Raw genomic sequence first — 21,842 nt, 5'->3', positions numbered from 1 at the left:
TGTGCATTTGCAGGTCCAAGACAAACGCCTTAAATATTTCGCAGAAAATGATTGAGATGTTTGTGAGGACCAAGCACAAGATCGACAAAAGGCATGAGTTTGCTCTGGTGGTGGTGAACGATGATGCCATGTGGGTGAGTACACTCTCAAAGTAAAACACGCTGTGACTGAACGTATCTGGGTTTGAGTAGTTGATGGATGGGTCGGTGACATGATGCACTTTCTTTGTCTTGTTCTATTAATTGAATCAGAATTTTTTTTAAATAATTTAATTCTTTAAAAGCATATGTTTTATTATTTCATAGAAAATGCTTTAACAAAATAGTTTACTGACAGTGTTATTATTTATATACTATTATTGTACTCGTACTTTTTATTTATTTGCTTTTATTTTATATTTTCATTTAATTTTTAGTTAATTTATTTAGTTTTAAGCTTTTGACATTTCCATTTTTTTCATATTTCTTTGTAGATTTAATTTAATTTGAATCTTGTATTTATTTTTTTTTGTACTTATTTCAGTGAGATGCCAAGGCAACATGTTTAGTAGTTTTACATTTAAGTTTTTCATGTAATATATATACATATATATATATAATTTCAGGTTTATTTCATTGACCAAAACCAATTTTCAATTTAATTTAGTTAACAATAAGAACACTGTTCACTGCTTATTATTGATATTATAGACAGAGAGGATCATGACTGTGTGTCAAGGTCAATAAGTCTCTCTAAATATCAGATATAACGTTACGAATTTACAAAAACAAAAATATTTCAAATTTTTACCCTGAAGAAAAAATATATTTTTATATAACTTATATATTTATATATGTATTCATTGTGCATGGAAAATATGATAAATAGCTTTTACTTGATGGTTACATCGAGCATTATTAAAAAAATAAAAAATTATATACTATTACAGTATTTACTATATTTTTTTCTTGCTTCTACTTCTTTATATTTAGTTTTCATTTCAACTTTAGTTTAAGTTTTATTAATTTAATATGCCTATGTCATTTTCATTTTTATAAATATTAATGTATTTTTATTTCAGTTTTAGGTTTAGTAATTGTTGGTACTTCGATTGAAACTTTATTTCAGTTAGTTGCCTGAGCAAAATTTCTGTATTTTCTTTTTCTTTTTTTTTTTTTTTTTGTTGACAAAAAGGTGTAAATGTTTTACAAAAGCATATGAAACCAGCATGAATATGAAGAGTACATGTTAAAGAACCGAAATAACAGATACAGGACTGACGCAGAGCATCGGTGCTTGACATTCGTGTGGACCATCTCTTTCACACACAGTTATCAGGATTCACGTCTGATCCACGAGAGCTGTGCAGCTGTCTGTACGACCTGGAGACCAACGTCTGCGAGTCCTTCAGTATCCTTATTTAGAGAGTTAGGCTGTTTTTTTGTGACGTCAGGTCGGTCCAGATACACATTAATAAGGGATGCAGAGGAAGCGGTGAGAATGAATCATTTCCTTAACTTTTACCTGTAGATCTGGAAGATCTCCTCAATCTCATGTGAGTAGTTTTTGTCTTCTGTGTTCAATAATTAGACTGCTATAGATTGAAATCCCCCCATTCAGTTGTATGTTTTCCTTCTTTTGTAGTTTGCAGAAAATCGAACTTCCTCAGGTGGAGAACATTCAGACCATCCCGCCTCCTTTTGTGATCCGGACCCTCCTCCTCTTCAGCCGGCATGCTGGCATGCTTCAGTTCAACCCCTCTGATGCTGCCAAAGTGAGTTTGTTTGACACCTTACCACATACAATGAGTCAATGACAAGAAGACTTTTTACAATCACATCGAAATCTGGGGGAAATTTTTCCAAATAATGCAAAAAGTTGGATTCTTATAGGAATTGCTGGACTTTACCTGTGAAAGTTTGCAGAACAGTGCTAAATGTGACCGAATCAGTCATTTGGTGCAACCAACAGTGTGCAAACATATACAGAAAGAAAAAAACCATACATGAAGTGATATCATAGTGACTACCCCAATAAACCTTCATGAGTGTAAGTCTAAGCCGAGTTCAGGATGTCATGTGGTGCAAATCCTTAAAAAAAGATATATATAAATTAATTAATTAATGAAAGTAGGTTAAAATGCTTTTTATTTTAAGAAATACATATATATTAAAATACGTTTTTGGAAATAATCATGAAGATCTGTTCATCCACATATATTCAAATTGTAAGGAAAATTATACACTCGTTAAAATTAAACTGATTATTTTATAATGAAAATAGTATGTTTTTCAAAACCATATGAAATCTGTATGGACACAAAAAGTCTTTATTGTTCATCTTTAAACAAAATTAATCCTTCAGAAATTTAGTTCAATACAGGGATGTTATAGTTAACTAAAACCTAAAAAAAAAACATTCTCAATACTTGAAAGAATAATACATTTAAATTTTGTATACTCATAAAAAAACTACAAAGGCAAATAACTAAAACAAATAAAAATTAATAAAACTATATAAACATTTATTTTAAAAAAAATGACTAAAATTAACATGAAATGAGAAAATATTAACAAAAATATACTACTACCTTAATGATAGTAAATGAACAGTGTTTTCCTCAAACGAGTAATGCTGCATATTCTCTTTCTTTCCAGAAAATGCTACAGTCTCCTTATTTCTTCTTTGATGTTGTGTATCTTCATAATGGAGCTGAAGAACAGACAGAAGACACTAGCTGGAAGGTTTGAGCATCCTGTGATTGAGTTATAGATGTTCAGTTTTATAAAGAGGTGCTGAAAGTCTGTGTGTGTGTTGTCAGGACGTGTACGCCTCCTTCAACGAGCTGGACTCGAAGGGAATGTGTTACCGCTTCGAGGTGTCCCTGTGTGGTCCTGCTATTGAGCTGCACAACTGCATGGCCAAGCTGCTGTGCCACCCGCTGCAGAGACCCTTCCAGAGCCACGCGTCCTACAGTCTGCTGGAGGACGAAGACACGCAAGAGAACGAGGCCACGGTGTGACACTCACCTCTCCTGGATTCATAACCACAGACTGAAAACTGACCTGTGGACAACTGCATACATATACGGCCTTGTCCACTGTTTCTGTTCTGGAAATGCCTCTTTTATTACTTTAGAAAACTTCCGTGTCTTAATTTAGCACTGCAGCTATAACCACACTAGCTTAAGACCCTGCTGTGGAAACGTTGATTAGAGCAAACCAATTAGTTTTGAGGATGTCAGCTATAAATGTTCTGGTTTCTGAAGACGTGGTGTGAAGGGAGAGATTCACAGATGAGCTCATGTGAATGATCCATTGGCTGGATCTTTAATGTGCTAATGGTTTAGTGAGAGCTCATGTGGACAGCATCTAATAAATAATGTTTACTCACTCATGTCAAATAAATGAAATATAAATACTCTGTGAGACTCATTTGCTACATGGGTGCCTCAAAAATGAACCAAAACACATTATGGTTGAGAAACAGTGTAGCTGTGGACAATATTGTTTTAGAAGACAACCGCAAGACATTTTCAAAAAAAAAAAAAAAATGAAAAGTGGGCGGGGCTTGATGTTGTTCATAATTTGACTGGAAAGTGAAAAGCAATATTATTGGTTTATATATTCCACTTAAACCCTGATGTATGGATTTGTGCTACACTGCATTATTATATACTGTACTAAATGTGTATCCTGTTAATAAAGTATTGGACAGGGCCAGTGTATTTAACATTAGGGTTAGACGCAAAAAAAAAAAAAAACATTATAGAACTACTTGTACTGATAATAATATCTAGATTTTGGTGACATGGATTTACAAGCAAGGGAGGAAAATATGTCTTGAAGAATAATATGTAATATCCACTAAAGATACATTATACTTTTATGACCGCAAAAAAAAAAAAAAAACTTGATGGGAAAATTAAAGCAGCAATGCAATTGTGACCACAAGAGGCCGCAGGAGTACAGCTGAAGAAAATAAAAGTCATTCAACTGGAACTGTTTATTTCTGAGAAGAAGAAGAAGAAGAGCTCGCTTTGTTTTGATTCTTTGACCACATAAACGCATGTGAATCTGTGATTCTGTGTCCTGCATTTGAGCAGCACAAAAGTTCACAAATATTAGTCAGAGGAGTGTTCAGGTCATATTTTTTCTCCTTTATTGTGTTAATAATCATAAACCTCCTTATTACTGATAAGTATTTTGTTCCAAACTGTAAACAAGGATGGAGGGAAACCATCAAGATGCTCAAGTCTCAGAGTTTGGAGACCCTTGATCTAAAGAATCATGCACGCCAACCCACGTGAAAAAATACTAGAGTAATTTATAGTAAATACTGTAGTGTTTTTGAACCATGCTTTAGTAAAGTGTAGTATACTCTATATATTACAGTATTTACAAAACTTTATAATGAATGCTACAGAATACTGTAGTATTAACTATAGAGAACTGATAAGCTGTAATAAATACTGTACTGTTTAGTTTTTACTACACTAAGCTGTAGTGTATTGTAGTATAATATAAAATATTAACTTAGTACAGTATTGGGTAAAGAAGTTTGTTTACATTATTACAGTTGTTATATTACCACAGCAACTATAGAATTAACACACCAAATTAACTCAAGTTCTTTACTATATTATGGTTCAAAAACACTGTAGTATTTACTATAAATTACTATAGTATTTTTTCATGTGGGAATAAAGAACCTTTTTTTTTTTTTACGAGCGATTAATAAGTGTACCCACAAATATGTGATTTTTTTTTTCTTTACCCAACATTAACTCACCCTCGTGTTGTTCCAAACCTGTATGAAATAATGCTCAACTTTTGTTTTCCAGAGAAGACAGTGAGTAAATAATGAAATTTTGAGTGAAATGGTCTTTAAAATGAAACTTTAGAAATTAAAAAATTCTGTCATCATTCACTCACCCTCAAGCTATTCCAAACCTGTATGAGTTTCTTTCTTTGTTAAACACAAAAGAAGATATTTTGAAGAATGTGGGTTAAAGAGTTGCTAGTATGAAAAAAAAAAAAATGGATCAATACTATAGAGGTCGATTGCTACCAGCAACTGTTCGGTTGAGTAAATGACAGAAATTTAATTTATGGGTGAACTATCACTTTAATATTTGATAGTGCTAAAAATGTGTGCAAAAAATCTTTGAGTAATGAATATCTGTTAAGCTCTTGCTCTAATGCCCTATATTAACCACAGTTCATAGTCTTTATGCTGTCTTTTGCAGATTCAGCTTCCTGTTTTTGTCTTAAAGCTCGTTTGCGTTCTTTAAGGGAATTTTAAGAACTTTCAAAAACCCTCTGTAAATGACTTTCTGTTGAGGGTGGATTGGCAAGGAGACAATGGGCTGCAGGAAAACCCCTGACTTACTTTATGCCCCCTCTTCACACTCTCCCAGACACAACTCTCAGCTGCGAGCGTCATCGCCGCCTCCTGGATTTCTGGGAGAGTTTGTTATTCATTCCTGTGAGGAGGATGACAGGTCACCATTGTTGTCCCTCCGACTCCACCGATGTGGCTCTGCAGGAAACAGTGTCAGATGGGTTGTTTCGATCACATGTGTTTATGTATCTGATCTGATCCAGGAAGAGATGGAAGGACCTGCTTTTGTCCTTTGCAGGAACATTGTTTTTCTTGGCCATAGTGGGTTATTCCAAAATGATGGCTGATATAAAGTTAATTAACTAATATCGAGAAACAGTAATATGAAAGCCAAGAACAGCTTAAGACAAATCCCACAATGAACTTATGAAATAAGTGCTATCTAGATGTTCGACGGTGGTCTGAATTCCTTGTCGGGGTTTGGTGTGATTTATGAGGGAAAGTAAGGGAGGAGCTCTGGCTCTGTTTATCTCTGGAGATCTCCGTAGGTTCAGTGTGAAGTACTGATAACCTCTGGAGCTTTCCTGGGTAGGGTCCGGAAAGAGTCACGGTGTGTCTCTGCATTTATAAACACAGCTCCCGCCCCGTGTCCTGGTAGAACTGTTTACATGTCATTGCTCATAACTGTGCCAGGGTATTCTGGTAACCTTTTGACCATCATTTTCTCATCGCAAACCTCTAGACTCAAAATCCTCGGAAGGTCCATCTCATTCCCACAACTGGAGCTCAGCAATGTACAACAACAGCTACTCCCGGGCCACTCTGGGACTGGAGACCAAACACATCCACAAGGCGAAGAAGGGGAAAAGCTGTGGCTACTACATGAGGATCCTCTTCTTCTTCTCGTCTCTGATCCAGTCCCTCATCATTGCCAGTTTGGTGCTCTTCCTGGTGTACGGCCAGCCGGAGAAGACCGCCGAGGAGAAGAGAGTGGAAGAGCTGGAGCTGGCCTTTAACAAGCTCTCCACAGACAACACCAAACTCAGAAAAGACAAAGCTGACCTCACCAGTGCCCTCAAAGCAAAGACTGGAGAGAAGGATGCAGCAGATAAAGAAATAGCAAAACTGAAAAATGACTTGAACTTGACAACAATCAAGAGCAGTAACGTGCAGAAGTCTCTTGTAAGTCTTTTATTTGCTTGTATGTCGTCATCATCATTTACTCACCCACATGTTGTTTCAAACTGGCATGACTTACGTTCTTCTGTGGAACAAACAAAAATTTTTTTTTTTAAATATCCACAGAAGAAGGTAAGTCATACAGGTTTGCAACGACGGGTGAGCAAATAAGGACTGAAGTTTCATTTTTGTGTGGTGTTAATTTTAAGATATTCTGAATATGATCTTGAAAGCCTAACCCTAATAATAATTACATGCTTGATTCTGATTGGCTGTTTTACAGTCTCTTTGTGAGGCCAGTAAAATAAAGCTTTTGAGCACTCGAAATACTCCACTCCCATGTCCACCAAGCAATAACAATCAGAACGGTGAGTGTAATCAATCAATCAATCAATAAAGAATCTAATTCACAGAGGCGGTCCTGTTGACATGGCTCTCTTTTCTCTTCTCAGGTGAAATAAAATCTCTAAATTCTCTTCTGGAACAGCAGAAAGTTCTATATGGAATCCTTAAGAATAACTTCAGCCAAACGGTGGAGTACCTTAAAGCTGACTTGGACAATGCAGTGAAGGATAAAAATGAACATCATAGTCTGGTGATACAGCTGAGACAAGAAAACCTGAGTCTGAAATCCCAGCTTGATGTTTACACCAAGAAATGCAAAGAAGACTTTGCAGTGTCCCTCCAGGGCATCCAGACGGTCACAAGTGCCTTCCTGACCAAAATCGACAACTTCTTTACCAACTCGGTCACGTTTCACCTCACCTGCCCCAAACAGGAAGAACAGATGGAAAGGATTCGCTCCAACTGCTCAAGCCTCTCTCGGCAGGTGGAGGACAAGTTCCAGAGCTACCTGGACAGCGTGGGAGCGAAGGTCTCGAGCATTCAGAAACAGAGCAGCCGTCTGGAAGTACAGAATGGGGAACTGACTTCAGAACTGGACATGTGCAAAACGGATTGGGAAAAAGAGGCTACGGAGAGCAGCAAAAAACTGCAGGATGCCCAACAGAAGTATGATAAGCAACTGGAGCAGCTTCTTAAGGAGCAAAACAGACTGAGGGAAGCCAAAGAACTAGTAGAAGCCAAGCTTGCAGTGAAGGACGCCACAGTTATATCGTTGCAAAATGGCTGCGTACAACAGGTAGGAGTTACGCTGGGATGAGTAATGATGCTTAACATTTGGAAAATCTTCCATGATGGCCATTTTTAGGATAAGTGCATGTATGAATACTGAAGGGTGTACAGCAATTAAATCGATCTTTACTGCTTATGCAGCCCAAACCTGCTGGTCTTCAACCCCCTGGCACAGCCGGCCTTTATCCCCCCGCACCTGGTAGGAGCCATTAACCACTAAAGGTAAGTAGTCATCATGGCCAGGATTTCATTTGAAATTCAATATTCATTTGATCCTACCCACTTTGAAGGGTGCAGGGCATTACTGTCCATTTGTTACATGCTACACCAGGGGTGTCCGATTCTGCTTCTGGAGGGCCAACGTCCAGCAGAGTTTAGCCCCCACCTGCCTGGACGTATCTATTAATCTTAAAGACCTTAAGAGGATAGTTCACCCAATTGTTCCAAACCCATATGAGTTTCTGTTGAACATAAAATAACATATTTTGAAAAATATGGGTAACCAGAAAGTTGTTGGACCCCAGTGACTTTCATAGTATGGGAAAGCAATGCTATGTAAGTCAATGGAGACCAGAAACTGTTTGGTAAGGAAGAAAGTACTAAAGGTCTGGAATGGCATGAATGTGAGTAAATGATTCCTTTTAACTAGGGTTGGAGCACAATTGGTCCTTCACAAAGACATACACCACTGTCACTTTAATTTTGAATCGAACTGTGACAACATTGCAGGTAAATTAATATGCTTAGCTCTTGCAGGTGTGTCTAAACCTAATTCTGGAGGTCTTTGCAGATTTTAGCTGTAACACACCTGCCTGGAAGTTTCTAGTGATTCTGAAGACCTTGTTTAGCAGGTTCAGGTGTGTTTGATTAACCTTGCTGAAAGCTGACCCTCCAGAAGCAGGACTGGATTCCCCTGAGCTATTGAGAAGGCTGTGGCAAATAAAACTCTTATTAACTCGTATCTTGTCTTGAACACTCTGTGTGGCATTTTGTCAAAACCGCATGAAAGTATGTAAATACATAGGGAATAGGAAATAGTATTTTAGTGTATGAGGGTACAACTGACAACACAATTAACTACAAACCCACACTCAGAACAAAGATACAAAAGCCATCCCTGGGGCAGTACCCTTTGTACTTTTATTACCCCTAAAGGGGTGCATATTAATACATAAAGTGTACATAGTACATAAGTGAAAGGGTAACACCCCAGTCAAAAGTGACTGCTTTTGTACGTTTACTAAGTTTTCAGGATCATCTGATTATATATAGTGAAATGATTTCTGTCGACTGACCATTGTATGTATACTTTACTACCTCACTTATTTGGAACGAACTTCTTATAGTTTTGTCCCACTTCAAGGGCACAAAAACACCTTTAAAAATGTGCCCATGACCTTCAGAGCTCAAACAGAGGACTGATCATTAACATCTGAAACAAAACATGCAATACTTTGTGATAAGTGCTATATTACAAGTCAAACAGTTGCATATAATTTGAAAATATTAAATGTTTTGATCAAGTACTATTAAGGTTTCGATGTTTGAAGGACTTGTGTTAATTACACATTACACCCAGTCATTCAGAATGTCTTTTTTATTGTTTTCACTCTTTTCCGCAGGCTGGGTGTGGAGAAGGGAATGATCTGAATCCCAAGGGCGGACTCTGAGTTTGTGCGGGAGTTTCCTGATTTTGAGCCTGTGATCTGTTTAGTAAATAATGTTGTCACTGCGGATCGCTGTAAATGCACATGCACTCTAATGTTTAGTTCATTGTATAGTTGTGTTTCAGCATCATGGGCTGTGAACTTGCATGACATGATGTGCTTCTGAGGTCCGATTCAGTTATTTAGAAAGGTGCGGACCTAAAAATGTGAGACTTGCTTTCCTACAAGCAGACAATTACTATTAAATACAATTTTTCTGTTAATATTCCACATGTGCTATGATGTATATAATATTCTTTACACATAATTATGTTTCAACAATTACTTGTTTGAACAGATTTTAATGTCCTTTAACAGTATTTTTGTTTTTACATGTTGGTCTGACTGTCTTGAATAAATAAATTGGCTTTAAAAGCAACTCCCTTTTTCTTTTCTTTTACTAAACTTGTACTTTAAACAAAGGAAAGTTATGACATAAAATGAAGAAATATTAAAAATTTCCAACTCACTAATCAAAGCTGATCATATAATATGTTTTATAAAAATAAAAAATTGTATTTATTTTTTGGACACAGCTGCATGCACTTTTGCATTATGATGTTGTGTAACAAAGACTGGCCAACTAAATGTGACTGATAATAACAAAATCTTTGTAAAATAATAAACATGCCTTCTGATGATATATGCTACAATTTAAAGATTCAGTTTTTGGGTTTGGTGTGCATTCTCTATTAGATTTATAACATCATTATGAAGGAATCTGTATGTTTCAAGGCAGTTCCTTCTGAACATTTTGGCCTCTCCAACCTAATACAGGCCAGTGAAATGTATGGGACCTTTTTAACCCCACTAATCAGCAGAAACAACAGCTCAACAGCGTCATGAATGAGAGGAAGGCAGAAGGTACAGCATGCTGCGCACCGCTCCTTGCACCCCGATGTCGTCAGACGGGTGAAGAGTTCAGCAAGCACACATAAACATTTAAATGAATGTCAGATTGACAGGAGAACAAAGGGCCGTGGGGACCGTTTCTGAACACGTCCTTCCTAAACCGCCGGGACAGTTGAACACAGAGAATGCTCAGCTGCATCAGACTGTGCGCAGCCAGCGTGTTTGAGCTCAGTGTGCCCAGAACAAATAAGAACGCCTCCTGCCAAGGCGAGTGTGAAGTCATGCCTTTAAATAGAGCCATTGGGAGGACATTTAATTGTTTTTGGGGGAGCCGAGATTTGAGACTCTATAACCTACTATATACAATAAAAAAATGACACATTTCTCCGGTTACAGTGCGTTCTTTTGGTGACTGTTTGGACAGATGCAGGTCATTTTAGGAAATGGCTTTTAAAATATTTTAAAAAGCAATTTATTCCTGTGATTTTTACCACCCATTCAGAGACTCGTCAGATGTTAAAAAGAGTTTTTGATGCTTATTTGTAGATAAGCTACAACAGGTAAACCTGCCAGCTATGTGAGTGACATGACATGACATTCAGCCAAGTATGGTGACCCATACTCCAAATTCGTGCTCTGCATTCAACCCATCCAAAGTGTGCGCACACACACACACACACACACACACACACACACACACACAAACTCCAAACAATAAATGTGGGTCAAACCGATCATTTCTTCCAGTTTACTACTAGATATAGCAAGAAATAGATGTGAACATCAGAAGGTGTTGAAAGAAACAGAACCACTTACTTGATAGTCAGCTAGAAAAAATAACTCTAGAAAGGAGCATTTTACTAAATATATATATATATATATATATATATATATATATTTTTTTTTTTTTTTTTTTTTTTACTTAACCTGTTGTCTTCATTATTAAATGTATGTTTGAATAAATAAGTTTTTATTCCAGTCACCGTTTAAGTGTTTATATTTCAACAACAAACTGAAGTAGAAACATAATTATGTTATTTCTTTATTTTAATGACATAAAAACTGTAATTTAAGTCCGTTTTGATTATCAAATACATTTGGTTATTAAATGAGATTTATTTCCGCCTGGGTGCTGTGCTTGTGCTCAGCGGAGATGAGGTCAGTTTTGTTGAGGATCAGGATGCACCTCCTCCTGTGAGATGAGTGCTGAAGGATACTCTTCAAGTGTCCGCTGAGGAAGACGGACACTAGCTGGCGCTCTGAAGGAAGCTGCATCAAATCGATGACCACGAAAGACCCTGTGGGTAGCAGCGGATGGTCATTTCTTAAGTCTGTTTCCTGAGCCTGGTCAGCATCTTATAACCTTTGACCTTGTAGAAACAAAGTGGCCACTTCCTGTCTATGCCATCCCTTTAATAAATCACAGCACACTGTACATGCTGAAAAATATAATTCACTACGACACACAAAGGTAAACTGTGACAAAGAGGGCCTAATGTGCAATGATGGCACTTGGACATTTTTGTGCACGCTTACAAATGTTTGAATACTACTGCATTAGATAAAATAAAACTTAAAAAAGGATAACCGCAAATAAATAATGCTATAACTTTTTATTATGATAGAATTATTCATAAATAATTTGTTCTAATATGCACTATTAAAACTAAAATCAAATTTTGGCTCTTCAGATTAAAAAGATTTGGCACCACTGGTCTAAATTATCTAAATTAATTGTAACGTTTTTCTATAAAATTTGATGTGTTGCTCACGTGTAGTTTAAAAAATAGTTGTAGAACATGTGTGAAAGTGTGAAAGGTTTGCATGTCAGTAAAAAGAAACTGATTAAATTGATTATTTATCTCTAATTTGAAGTCAGTAATTTTTTTGCCTTTAGAGGAACCCTGGAACAGACATCCGCCAGAATGAAAAGATATAATGTGGTTTATCTAAAAAAAATAATAAAAAATAAAAATAAAAAATTGTGAACATTTTTAGGAATTTTACTGTTTAAAATGAACTCTGGACTTACAGATGAAAAATAGCTACTCTGGCTAAATCTGCATTTTCTGTAATCAACATGTGTATTTTCCCTGATTCAATGAACAAACAAACAAACTAACAAAAAATTTTAGACAGTTTTTCTCTAATTCAAATATGGCAACTAACTTTTGTTTTAAACCTAACAAACTTCTCTTGTAACATGATATCTCACTCTTTAATTTATTTATTTTACATAACTACATAATTTTTAGTTGTCATTAAATCTGCCACCTCTTTTTCTGCAAACGTTATATACCTAAACTCATTATATGATTGCATAACCTCCCGTGTTTATTCAATCGTGAAAAATGACACACACACCTATATCTAAATCTGTAAATAAACAGATCATTTCCCCTCACACAGCACAATGAGTGGCAAAAAATCTTGAGATATATTTCCCCTCTACAGGACATTTTTAGGATGGCGATATTTTTCACTTTGGAATGTTTGCACAAAAATGCCTCACTGTTTATTCTACCTTGATTTTCCCACACGTGTCTGTAAATACATACCGCAGACGGGCGCGCCGGACGCCCTCCTGCTCCACGCTGTCTGTGGTGTCCCTATAGATTTTTAAAGATACTAATACTTATTCAGTAGAAGCTAAAACGTATTATTAGATACTGGAACTAATTCATAATCTAGTACCTATTAAAAAGATACTGGTACTTATTTCAATATTGACTAGTGACTTATCTATCATTAGTGTATGGCAAGCCATTTTAACATTTAATCTATAAAACATACTTCAATCTATTTTCATGCTACTAGTATTTTTTTTTTTAGCTACCTGTATCCATTCCATTCATTTTTTTAAAGATACTAATACTTGTTCATTAGATTTATGCCAAATGATACTAGTACATTTTTATTTTATTCTACTAGTACATTTTTTTTATTGAACTCTACAGTGGGCATTCAGATTAGTTATAACATAAGATGAGTAAAAAAAAATCAGTTGTGATTAGAAATACAAGAAATGTTTCAAGGAACAATCACAAAATATTTGGCATGTCTCGAGCCGATCTCAACGGTCAGGATCGATATATATATATATATATGATGTAGACAGCATCACTGGTTATAATGAGTTCTATAGTATATCCAGTGTAGACATGGTTTAACATAGGTTTTGCTTTGTTTTACAGAACTAATCGTTGCCTGGGTTGTGTAAGTATGTGTCTGGTGGAGCTATTAAAATAGGGGCAAGACCATTTTGGGGTAGGGCCATGTTTGTTTCTGTGATTTCAAGAGTCAAGAGGCATTTATTTGTCATTTGCATAGTTAAAACTGGGCATTGAAATGCTTGTGACGAGGCTCAGATATACAGTGACAATAACAGGACATAAACAGACATAGAGGTACATGGAGAGCACTGAAATTTTTTAAGTGACTTCAGTGACCATAGGCAGAACAGGCAAGAACAGAGCATTATATACAAATAAGTGGCAGTAACAGTTACCATAAAGGTAGACAGTGTTAAGAGTCCTGAGGTACTAATATGATTATTGGGGTAGAGCGGTGTCTAAAATGTCTTTGTAGAGTGTCGCAGAGCTACATGAAGGAAAATTAAAGTGGCAGTGCAGATGCAATAAATAAACTTAAGAGCAGCACACATTCTGATTTTGTATTCCTGAGTAGAGCAATGTCCAAAACCTCTCTGTAGAGTGTCACAGAGCTACATGAAGGAATATTAAAAAGTGGCAGTGCATTTCAAATGTCAGCATTGGCTACCATAAATCGCCTACCCCACCTTTAATGGAACAGATAAACTAATACTAATAGCATGAGAATAAATACTATACATTTTAAAGATTAAATGTTAAAAATGCTTGCCATATGGCAATGCTCATAAGGCCCTTCCAAGGACAATAAACGTTGATTTCTCCTTTAAGATCTGAGATGAGACATTTTGTTCTTAGACTCTGTCTTCTCAGAAATCTATAATTTCTCAGGATGGAGGGCAAAAGTTTTATCAAAGGAGATGCACAAGACTTCGAGAAAACCAAGATTTACTATATTTAAAATGTGATGATTGCAAGCACACAAAAACAACACAAAGTTCACATCCTGTAAACGTGACATCTGGCTGAGCAGTGTTATGGTGATGGGCAAATAATATGCATTTGCAGGAACATATGCATTTTTTTTAATGAGATAAGGAACATAACCTTAAAATTAGATGTGTGCAATAGATATACATAAACAAAGTTCACCAACTTTGAAGCTAAAGTGAAGGCAGCAAATGCCTGTTTTACTGAAGTAACAGCCAACAACAACTCCTGGAGTTTCCAGTTGTCTAGTTCAGGTGAAGGTGCCTGAATTTTTGGGATCTCCTTAAAGTATGCATCAATAAAAAAAAAATGCTCTTAAAAACCGATAATTCTTGTTTCTGTCAAAATGAACAATCCTTTCAGGAAGTGAATTTAGAAATGTAAGTTCTTTAACAAGCAAACAAATAGGCAAGATCTTAAAAATGTTTCGTTCATTAGCAGGGCACCTTATCACTGAATTATTATCTAATTATCTCTTGTCCTATTAATGGTATGTTAGCTATGGAATTATATAACTATATAATAATACACCAATAAATAACACACTTTGAATAAGACAACTTCAGCAGCTCCCGTCCTTTTGTTTTTTGTTCTCTGCTGCTCATCGCTGAACTGAAATAACTGCACATAAATCAACACAATAAACCGCTCTAAGGCACTGCTGTGCTCTGCAGCTCTCTTGAGAGGATGAAAGTTTGAAGAAACGCTTCTCTGTTGTTGCCATTCTGGTAGAGTCTGGTATTAGAGTATATTTCCATATGTCCACTGGAAGGAAGAGGCCAGTTTCACTCAAGTGCTCTTTGTGTGAACTTCCTTTAAGTGTTTATTTATGTAATACTATAATCAACAAAAGTTACATTTCTTGTTTGCCGCACCTCAATTCTTCAATTGCTGAATTCACGCTGACATGATGAATTCTCACTCAGTAACTGAATTCAAAAAATGCTTCATTAAATTATTCACTATACACCAGAAATCAGCCAAGCTGGGCCGCAAGCAATAACAGGCCTGATGAATGTGGGGTAATTCAGAGCAGGAAGTTCAGTGATATCCAGACATCCCTTTCTGCTACTGAAGAGGTCAGAGGTCAGAGATAAACATCATTAAAGGCCGTACAGTATGAGTATGCATGATAATATGTTCATTTAGCACAACCATTAACCTTCTGTCATAGGACAATGTGACACGTTGTACCAAAAATCTGTTTTTAAGTAAAAACATGATATTCCCATACATACAGAAACCTGATCTGATGCAGAATAACTTGCCCAAATGAATAAAAAAATGATCACAGCTTTCATACATGATACTGGAACATATAAAGCTGGCATTTTTGCCATTAAAAAGCTTGAAACCCAGTGGTTTTTAATTGCATGATCCCAACCTCACAGACAGTTGGACAAAACATTAAAAGCAACTAACAATATAATAGTGCATAGTTTTTAAGTAAACAATAATGCACTAGGGAAAACAAAACACTTCCCATATCCATTACTCTGAAATCAAAGGCTGTACAGCCAATAAAATCTTTCAGCACATACTCATCTGTTGTTTTGGTAGAAGCCAAATGACCAAAGCTGATAAAATGGTGCTATAGGGTGGAAAATAGTAAAAAAATAAAAACAGTCCAAATTTCGACACCTTGTCAAAAGAATTAAAGTCTATTAACAAAGAATGCATGATTTCATGACTAAATAGCACTGTGATTAAATATTGATATTTTTAATTGGTTTTAAATTGGACATTTTTGTCGTTAAGGTCCTGAGTGTTACTATTTTTGTACCTAGTGCAAAATAGATTTATGAAAGAAAATGAGAGTGAAATACTAAAATTCCAATAAAAATACACAATTATGGCAAATTTTATTCTGTCAGCATTAATGACTTAAACTCAAAATTATAAAAAAAAAATGTAAAAAAAAGTCTGCTCAAATAACTGATGGGCTTTGTGTCTTTAAAATACAAGGATAAAAATAATATTTATACTATACATTATACAAAACCATAGAGCTTTGGCACACTAGAAGTGTGTCAGTGTAAACGCTATTTTTCATGACCTCTATTAGTGACTTTAAAGCCCATCTGTACCTCTCAGAGGAAGGAGATGGTTTGTGACGCACACTGAGATCCCTCTATTCTGCAGAGGAACAGACTCGAATGTAAATATAACAACCAAACTTTTTTGAATGAAGTTGGTCAAATGTTGGCAGGAGCATTCTTCAGGCACTACGGCAATGTCAGTGGCCTCTCAATGTGACTTTAAAAGGTTTTGATTCCTTCTCTGTGGTTTCTTTGAGGTCAATACTAACAGGAAAGTCTCACAAATCATTCTGGAAATGAATCAGTGACTATACTGATCCATCCGAGGAGACGTACCGTCATTTAAGACTCAGTCCTGTATGAGTTCATCCTTACTGAGGTCGATGAATGCCCCAACATGCGCCAACTTAGTCAGACTTCCACAGAGTGTTTTTAGAGACTCACTAAAGCTTGGACAACAGTTGTCTGTCACCTTTTTCACCATAACTTTCTTTTTGTTTACATTTTATTCTAAATCCTGTTCTTGTCCAGAATATTAAAATTAATCTGGTTCATTTCCAGAATTACACTCCTTGGAGCTTGTTAGTAAAAACCTCCTTCCAGTCTTTACACAAACCATTAACCGACATCACATTGGGTCCTGAGGGCTCTGATGGCTTGGCACAAACCCCGCTCAGGATGTCCTGTCTCCTGCTCTCTGCTCCTCACTGACTCAAGCAGTCCACACGCTCTTACACACAAACAATAGATGGACACCATCCGTGATAGAGAGACAACACTGCACAATCTAACAGTCAATTCTGGAATTATTAAAAAGAAAAAAATAATAACCTCTCAGATGGACACACTTATGACAAGTGTTCTATTGGCTTGTACATTAAATCACATGAACAGCCCACTCAGCCTCACAGTAGAAGGAAAACAGGACTTTTCCTATTACCAATAGCATATGTATATTTTTGTATGTGTTTAGTTAGATGTGCTCCAGAGTTTCAGATCCCTCTAACTGCTCTATTAATCAAACTTTATTACTTTTTTGCATTACAAAATGAGGAGAAGAATGCGAAAACTGGGTGCTATGTTCCTTACATACTATTTAATAGCTAGTGTGCTGTATGTGTTTGTCAGAGAGCTGCAATGTGGTTGTAAAAGTGTTCTCAGTGGCTGATATACAGTTACTAGTGTGTTTTGTGTGGCCAACATTTTTCACCTGTTTTATCATCTGCTAGATGAAAAACATTTAAAGATTTGGGATCTGTGAGATCTTTTGTGTTTTTGAAAGCAGTCTCTTATATTCTCCAATGCTGTAAAAATGCAGTAAAAACAGTACTATTGTCAAATATAATTACGATTTAAAATAACTGGTTTCTATTTGAATATATTTTGACCTGTACTCATTAAAATATATAAAGAAAAAGTGATCATACAAAATTAATTCTATTGTAAATAATTAAAAACTAAAAAAAAAAAACTTGTGGTTTGAAGGATATCGGCAAAGATTGGTAAAGATTTAAAACGACAATGCCATCTTTTTCTAAATATACCGGACAAGATAAACTATTATTAGACTGAATTCTATTTTAATGGGTGTCTTCTGTAAATCACGTTAAAAATCTACGATACTAATTAGTTTTTAATATAAAATAAAAATAAAAATGACATTCTAATGTACAGAAAAACAGCTAAATTTAAAGCTGTATTGAACTTTTATTGTTTTGATGCCTAATATCCATTTTCATCTTTGGCCCTCAAATATATATCACATCTAACATAAATGAAATAATCCCCATATTTAACAACACAAAAATTACCCCAAAACAGATCTATACAGGTGGAGCTGGGGAAGGTGGAGGTTTCTGAAGTGCACTGCAACTGCTAACACTAGCCAAGTATTTGAATGTAGAGCAGCAAGCTCATTGGCTGCTGATGTGAAAGAAACCAATCAGCTGTGTTATGTGAATGATGATATGATTACATCAGACTGAGTTATCTAGAGTTTCATGACAGAGCTTTATATTTGAATGCAAGTTACAAGGATAATACAGTTCTGTTTTGTTTGCAGCTCTGATGATTTCCTAATGGATGGGTGTCAAACACGTACACCACTGAAGGGAACACTCCACGTTTTTTGAAAATAGGCTGATTTTCCAACTCCCCTAGAGTTAAACAGTTGGGTTTTACCGTTTTCAAATCCATTCAGCCGATCTCCGGGTCTGGTGGTAGCACTTTTAGCTTAGCTTAGCATAGATCATTGAATCTGATTAGACCGTTAGCATCTCGCTCAAAAATGACCAAAGAGTTTTTATATTTTTCTTATTTAAAACTTTACTCTTCTGTAGTTACACCAAGTACTAAGACTAATGGAAAATGAAAAGTTGCGATTTTTCAAGTCCGCTATGGTTAGGATTCTGGCGTAATATTTAAGGAACTTTGCTGCCGTACCATGGGTTCATCAGGCGCAGTGATATTACTCCTGAAAATAGTCCCCAGCTAGTTTGTGTAGTTGCAGCAATAACTCAGGGGGAGTTAGAAAATGAGCCTATTTTCAAAAAACGTGGAGTGTTCCTTTAACAGTTCCCACAATATGCATGTATATAGCATCTGTCTGGAATTTCCTGTCCCCTTTACTGATAAATATGTTAAAGCAATTTAGGTTGCTTCTGCAATATTTTTGTAACACAGAAGCAGCAAGTGGAAAACAATGTTAATATGTGGGTCAGATGACCAAGACTGGGCCGTAAATAATTTTCTAAAAACAAGAGATATTCCTGATCAACCCTTTACTCACTCATTTAAGCTGAATGCTCCAGTCTTGGTATCGCTGCATGGATCAATTAACCTAGACCCTCTACTTCAGTAAGGTCCAATTTTCCCGCAAAGAACCCCTGTCGGGTAAACTCGCCCACTTCTGCAGGTTTAGAAACATTTACATTTTATAATATTTTCAGATAAGGACTATAAGTTAATAAAGTACTACTTCACTTAAAAGAAGAAACGAATGAGTGAATGCTTGCTACATGCATATTAAATAAAAGCTTGATATTTCCAAGCATAACACAGATACTGCCATCTAGTGTTGAAATGATGATTCAACTAGCTTTTTGCAATATAGATTTCTGATGATAAAATACATATAGAGGGTTTACAGACACAAACATTTCAGAACAATTCGGGACAATGATGGCTGATCTGTCTCTCATATACCAGGTGCATGTAAGACTCCACTAATGACAGCAAGACCCTGTGAATGTGAAACTCTCCACTGCAGGATCTGAATGAGTGACGAGTGGAATGTGTCATACCAGAATTAATACGTCATTTATATTCGATATTCACTACTGTTTAAAAGTTCAGGCATCAGTCAGAAATATTTTTTTGAAAGAAATCAACACTTTTAATTAAGCAAGGATACATTAAATTGATCAAAAGTGAAAAAAAAAAAACATTTATAATGATACAAAAGAGTTCTATGCTGTTCTTTTGAACTTTCTATTCATCAAAGAATTTTGAAAAAAAAATGTATCAGTTTCCACAAAATTAGAAAGCAGCACAAAATTGATAATTGTTTTCAACATTGATAATTATGAATGCTTCTTGGGCACCAAAAAGTAATGACTGCTGAAATGTTATGCTTTGTCATCAATGGAATAAATAACATTTTTATATATATATTAAAATATAAAACAGTTATTTTCAATTGTAATAATATTTCACAATATTACTGTTTTAACTGTATTTTTTATAAAATAAATGCAGCATTGGTGAAAAAATTCTCAATCTAAACTTTTGATCAGTAGTGTATATTTCATAATTTTTCATAAACAGATATACTGCATAATCACTCATGGACTTTTGACTCTACAATCTTAAAATAAGTTAAACGTCTTTAACCTTTCAACAACATTAACACATTTATTTCATGCCCTGCAATAAATACCTTGTTAGTTAGTAATAAGTAAATTTTCCTATAATGCGTGACGGTATATATTTTTATTATTGTGTTACAGTAATTACATTTTTAGGTTTTCAATTTAAAAAAACGAAAAAGCCTTGCACTTGCAAATACAATTAACAATAAATTGATTTAGAATTCTGAATTATTATTTTTCTTTTAAATCATTTATTTGGCACATAATGACACCTTATAAAGCTGCTCTAAAATTGCATGCATATTTAAAATTACATATTTAAAAATGAATAATCTTCAAATGTGTGATTTAGCCTACTTCATGCAACATTTTATAATTCCTTTGGCTTTTTTAATGGGAGTGTGGTTGTGAAGAGTGCATGTTTAAGCAATAAGTTTGATGCGTAAGCAAAAATGATTATTGCTTGGTTTACTGTAAACTGAGGTGATTGCTTGTGAAAGCTATTTCATCTAATGATCAAATCTAACATCTGATGATCAGATCTTTTTTACAGGCCTATTCTATTCATCAAAAAAATGCAGTGTTTTTTATTATTTTAGTGCATTCAGATTCATTTGTGGTAATGAGATCGTTCGAAAATGTGTTGTGACATTTACAGACAATATACAACTGTGTTTATTGCACACTTATTTATAATATCTTTCAGCAATTTGAACACAGAACGGTATTTAAATAAAACAAAATGAGGTTAATGTTAATATAAATCACCGTTTAAATATAAATCACATTTTAGACTGTATGGGAATAATTATTCTCGACTAGATCTGCCTGGATTATGGAGAAAATCCCCATTGTATGCCTTCAATATGCTTTTTTGTTCACAGAGATGTATAATAGATCACCTTCATAGTTAAGCCATTCTGAAATATTCAGCAAGGAAGATATTTTTTGCATCAATTAATAAATAATACCCTGCTTCATCCTTTCAGACAGTATGTGTCTCATTTTAGTCCCTCGGGAAGAAATATGTTCACAAATACTCTTTTTCGAACATTTATGCAAGGATTGGGTAAGTAATGTAACCAATGGTGCCGATGCAATTAATAGCAGTTTTACTGTAAATTATTCTGACATGCTAAAAATAGTTTAAACAGCATTTGTAACTGTTTTATAATCTTTTATGAACTCATATTAACTGGGAGAGGGTGACTATGTAATATTTGTACTTGTAGACCTTGCAGGACTATTTCGATTTTAATTATTTGGCATACATTTATATAAACAAATAAAAATGTTGATAAAAAGATTATGCAATAAACATTTTTGCATTTAAGACCATACTTATAGTACACTCACTGCAGGTTCCAGTGGAAAAAATGCATAAGGCTAAAACATGTTCATTCAAAAATAAATCTTGCATATTAGGCTACACAGAAACTGCAAGATGAATTAAGCATGAAATTTTTAAGTAGAAAGACTTAAGTAGTATTTTCTTTGCAAAACATCCAATGATCGTTTTATTAACAACTTGAAAAAATCATTTTTACTGTGAACCTTTTGGCAAAAATATACACATAAATAATATGGTAATATATTGAAACTCATATAGGATACATAAGTCAGCAAATCTCTGAAAAAGCT

At 35.2% G+C, this 21,842-nt stretch overlaps 2 protein-coding genes across 2 annotated transcripts in view; both read left to right on the top strand.

Annotated features, from left to right (window-relative positions):
* Positions 1–3,402, top strand: part of LOC132119002 (BRISC and BRCA1-A complex member 1) — a 4,440-nt gene extending 1,038 nt beyond the window's left edge. The window contains exons 4-9 of the mRNA XM_059528743.1: positions 14–134; positions 1,311–1,389; positions 1,510–1,534; positions 1,624–1,753; positions 2,637–2,723; positions 2,801–3,402. Of these exons, the coding sequence (XP_059384726.1) occupies positions 14–134; positions 1,311–1,389; positions 1,510–1,534; positions 1,624–1,753; positions 2,637–2,723; positions 2,801–3,001 (643 nt within the window). The 3' untranslated portion in view covers positions 3,002–3,402. The remainder of the gene's footprint in view (positions 1–13; positions 135–1,310; positions 1,390–1,509; positions 1,535–1,623; positions 1,754–2,636; positions 2,724–2,800) is intronic.
* A 2,077-nt stretch (positions 3,403–5,479) lies between these two features.
* LOC132119296 (plasmalemma vesicle-associated protein-like) lies at positions 5,480–9,706 on the top strand. The gene is made up of 5 exons (XM_059529135.1): positions 5,480–6,504; positions 6,785–6,869; positions 6,954–7,642; positions 7,777–7,857; positions 9,258–9,706. Exons 1-4 carry the CDS (start codon positions 6,115–6,117, stop codon positions 7,846–7,848), a joined length of 1,236 nt encoding a protein of 411 aa, XP_059385118.1. The 5' UTR covers positions 5,480–6,114; the 3' UTR covers positions 7,849–7,857; positions 9,258–9,706.
* Positions 9,707–21,842: the final 12,136 nt, after the last annotated feature.

Source organism: Carassius carassius, chromosome 38 (genome assembly GCF_963082965.1).
Source record: "Carassius carassius chromosome 38, fCarCar2.1, whole genome shotgun sequence".
NCBI lineage: Eukaryota > Metazoa > Chordata > Actinopteri > Cypriniformes > Cyprinidae > Carassius > Carassius carassius.
The sequence above is the reverse complement of the archived record's forward strand: the minus strand, read 5'-3'. Positions and strand labels throughout refer to the sequence as shown.

Coding starts and splice junctions, on each gene's coding strand:
- LOC132119296 (XM_059529135.1), top strand. CDS start 6,115: ATGTACAACAACAGCTACTCCCGGGCCACTCTGGGACTGGAGACCAAA. Junction 6,505..6,784: donor GTAACGTGCAGAAGTCTCTT/GTAAGTCTTTTA, acceptor GCTGTTTTACAG/TCTCTTTGTGAGGCCAGTAA. Junction 7,643..7,776: donor AAAATGGCTGCGTACAACAG/GTAGGAGTTACG, acceptor CTGCTTATGCAG/CCCAAACCTGCTGGTCTTCA.